Consider the following 4086-nt stretch of genomic DNA (forward strand, 5'->3'; position numbering starts at 1 on the left):
TGTATATATATATATATATATATATATATAGAACAGATACGTTGTTATGTTACGTGTAGCACTGGTTGGAAGAGAGATGATTTACAGCTGATAAGATATTATGTTAGTGTAGTATTGGTTAAAAGAGAGGTGGCTTACGGCAAATACGGTATTATGTTACGTGTTGAAGATGAGTACGGTAACCTTGTTTCATTGGTTCATTCATTCATTGTGTAAACTCTTCTATGCTATTAACTTCAAAGATACAAGAAATTAAAAAATGTATTGTTTACATATGAATATTAGCGTATCGTTCAATCGAATTTATTTTCATTCTTCTGTTAAGAGGTTTTACAATTTCATTCAACTCTATTATCCAAATCGATGGAAATCTAGTTCTAGAAAAAAAAAGATTGCGTAAATTTTCACAATACAAGTTTGAATAATTTCTTCACTCAGAATATTTTTTAAAACGAATAGTAAACTTTCAGGGAACAAAATTACTGTATTTAATATATGTTATGGTAAATTCTTAACTTTGCTCTCTGAAACTCCTGCGTATAGAAAATTGTTTTTGTTTTTTTTACCGAGTATTTATTTGAATGTAAGCTAGTTGTTTTAGTTCTCAAAAATCAAAGAAAACGCAGTTACAGTTGTTTGTAAGTGATGTAGCTTCTCCTCTCCTTTACGTGCAATACGTTTGTTTTGTTTTAACAGTCGAAATACTTGCATTATTAGACTTTAGTTTTTTCTGTTAATTTGTTGTTTTGTTTTACAGATGAAAGCCAAGACCACCTCAATCTATTCAGCAACCGACAACAACCCAAAAAGAAGAGAAAATCCCGGACAGCTTTCACTAACCAACAAATCTTTGAGCTAGAGAAAAGGTTTTTATATCAGAAATATCTATCTCCTGCTGACAGAGACGAGATTGCGCAGTCGCTGCGCTTAACGAACGCCCAAGTAATCACGTGGTTTCAAAACAGGCGCGCCAAGTTGAAGCGGGACATGGAAGAACTAAAGAAGGATGTTGAGTCTGCTAAAGTTCAAAAAGTTATTCTAAATGACATTCAGGATTTCAGTCTTTTGAAGAAATCTGAGTTGCATGAAAACCAAGCCTAAAAGAGACCAGATTTTGAATAAGTACTGTGGTGATATTCGTGTAAATATATAAATATATATGCAAATATATTTACACACGTGTGGTGTAATAGTCTTTGTACATTAGTTGATGTGGCATTTTTATTTAATTAGCAACTTAAACAAAACAAATATACACAATACCATCTTAAGTAGTTCCTGAAAACGTGCTGTAGAACATTATTTTCTTAAGTTTTTGTACATAACAGCCTTAACTTCGATCGCAACTGATTTGTTTTGTCTGGAGTACATAACAAGGTTATGCTCGTATCCTTGTTTATGACCGTGTATCAAAAAGTTAAATGTACTAAGTAGAAATCGAGGAACTAAAGTTTGGATCCTGTCTTGGTATCGTTCCGATAACGAACTGTTGTTGTACTTATGTACTAAAACCTGTTGCCATATCGATTATAAAGTCATGAAATGCAGAGGAGAATAGTAGAAGTGTAAATATTTTTTTTTCTAAGAAAAGAATACTAATTTAAATATTGGAATATTTTATTACATTCGTTAAAAAAGTATTATTGTGGAAACTGCTTATAAACGTACAGTGCCTGATGATGATATTATTAAGCAGAGAATTACCTAGACATTGATCTAAGTGATGGAAATACTCTCTTGCAAATGAATTTCCAAAACAGGTTTTCATAAAAGAAATTTTCTAAGGGATACTAATAAAAATGGATTCATTTTGGTTATTCCCCATCATCACCCATCATCGTGATCATGTATACAATTACAGATAGAGTGATATGGTGTTGTTGTTTTTTCTCTCAGGTGAAGGTCTGAGCACCGTGCTGGTTATGGCTGAATACTTCATCTGTCTCAGTTGTTAATGAAATTGTTTTTGTTAATCTCTCCAAAACAATACAAAACCAAGTCACTTACAGTTTATATATATCCTGATCTCAATGCATTACTTAAAGTCTGAAAATGAGGGGAAAGTGTGTTGTGTTAAACTGAATTTTTGAAGTTAAAAATCAATAATTCGAACACAAGTGATATCATTAACGTTTTAATTAAAGTTACAGAGCGGTTGTTTTGTAACTTAGTTTTCATTTTTTTGGGAAATGTGTAATACATTTGTTGCCGAATGTACATAGCATATTCTTAGTCTATAACTCACAAGTGTCAATCAACTCAAGGGAATAAAAATCAGTACTTTACAAAATTACAGGCTTGAAATTATTGGTTTTGTACCTGACAATTTAGATGGTCAACTATACTAACACTAGCTGATGTCCGCATTAATAACTTATTTCTCACCTCCAAAAAATAAATGGTTACAATAAACAGAGCCGCGATGTTTTTTTAAAATATATAAAAGCTGCTTAATCCTAAACTTCTAGCAGAACGCGATATACGATCAAACAATCGATGGGGCTTTTAAACAGAGTTACAGTTATAATAATAAACTGATGATCAATATATATATATAATGTGAAAAATTAAGTAAATTAGTTGTTACATGTTAATAGTTTGTTTAACAGGATCACGTGTTACACATGTGTGATTTGGATGGCTAACAGAAATGCTTGTTAAACTAGTGTGATGTGGCTGATTAACAGAAATAGCTATTAAGTATGTGTGATAAGACTGATTATATAATTATCAAATTATTTGTTACAGACTGCGACCTCGTTAATATAAAAGTATGGAGAAAATTGGTTTGTTAAATCATACGTCACAAAAATGTGATTTGGTTGGTTAAAGGAACCAGCCATTAGACAAGAGTGAGTTTTGTGGTTGACAGAAACTTATGTTAGGCTGTGATAAGACTGACCAGCAAAATCAACTGTTATAAACGTGTCATAAAACTGACTAGGAGAATCAACTGCAAGAAACGTGCTATAAGACTGATTAGGAAAATTAACTTTTATAAACATGTAGTAAGACTGACTAGCAGAATCAACTGTTATAAACGTGTGATAATACTGACTAGCAGAATCATCTGTTACGAACGTGTAATAATACTGACTAATAAAATCAACTGTTGTAAACGTGTTATAATACTGACCAGCAGAATCAACTGTTATACACGTGCTATAAGACTGACTAGCAGAATCAACTGTTGTAAACGAGTTATACTGACTAGCAGAATCAACTGTTATACAAATGCTATAAGACTGACTAGCAGAATCAACTGTTGTAAACGTGATATAAGACTGACTAGCAGAATCAACTGCTATAAATGTGTGATAATACTGACTAGCAGAATCAACTGTTATAAACGTGCTATAAGACTGACTAGCAGAATCAAGTGTTGTAAACGTGTTATAAGACTGACTAGCAGAATCAGCTATTGTAAACGTGTTATAAGATTGACTAGCAAAATCAACTGTTATACACGTGCTATAAGACTAACTAGCAGAATCAACTATTGTAAACGTGTTATAATACTGACTAGCTGAATCAACTTTTTTATGTTTCGTAATATGTGAATCGATTATAAAAAACAAGAAAATCTGCATCTTCTTGCTGACAGCAATTACATTCAGATAGTTTAGAACTTTTTTATAAATAACCCGCTGAACAGCTTCAACAAAAAAATCTTCAATTCGCACACAACTGGTTTTGAAAATTCGAAATCCTGTTGAAATAGAAAAAAAAACACAAATTTATAAAATATCTCTTTGTAATTATTTTAAATTTCGACTATACTAGCTACATGTTATAATGATGCGTAAAGCGTCCTTGATTAGATACATTAACTTTGCCATAAGTACGTCTTTTGTACACAGTTTCGTGTATCATATTTTCCTATTTCATTTCAAGGTTTGAACTTCTAGAAAGATCAACTTGGATTGAAACAAAAACAAAGTTTGTTTGTTTGTAGTTATGCACGAAGCTACACAATGGGCTATCTGTACTCTGCCCACCACAAGTATCGAAACTCGGTTTCTAGCAGTGTAAGTCCGCAGACATACAGTTGTGCCAGTGGAAGGCCGAAAATAAAGAGCACTTAAA

The 4086-nt window shown here is 32.1% G+C and overlaps 1 protein-coding gene across 1 annotated transcript in view; it reads left to right on the forward strand.

The window, feature by feature from the left end:
• Positions 1-1615, forward strand: part of LOC106478489 (transcription factor LBX1-like) — an 80301-nt gene extending 78686 nt beyond the window's left edge. Inside the window, exon 2 of the mRNA XM_013939035.2 lies at positions 758-1615. Coding sequence (XP_013794489.1) covers positions 758-1101 — 344 coding nt within the window. The 3' untranslated portion in view covers positions 1102-1615. The remainder of the gene's footprint in view (positions 1-757) is intronic.
• The last annotated feature ends 2471 nt before the right edge of the window (positions 1616-4086 follow it).

Source organism: Limulus polyphemus, unplaced genomic scaffold (assembly GCF_000517525.1).
Source record: "Limulus polyphemus unplaced genomic scaffold, Limulus_polyphemus-2.1.2 Scaffold216, whole genome shotgun sequence".
Classification (NCBI taxonomy): domain Eukaryota; kingdom Metazoa; phylum Arthropoda; class Merostomata; order Xiphosura; family Limulidae; genus Limulus; species Limulus polyphemus.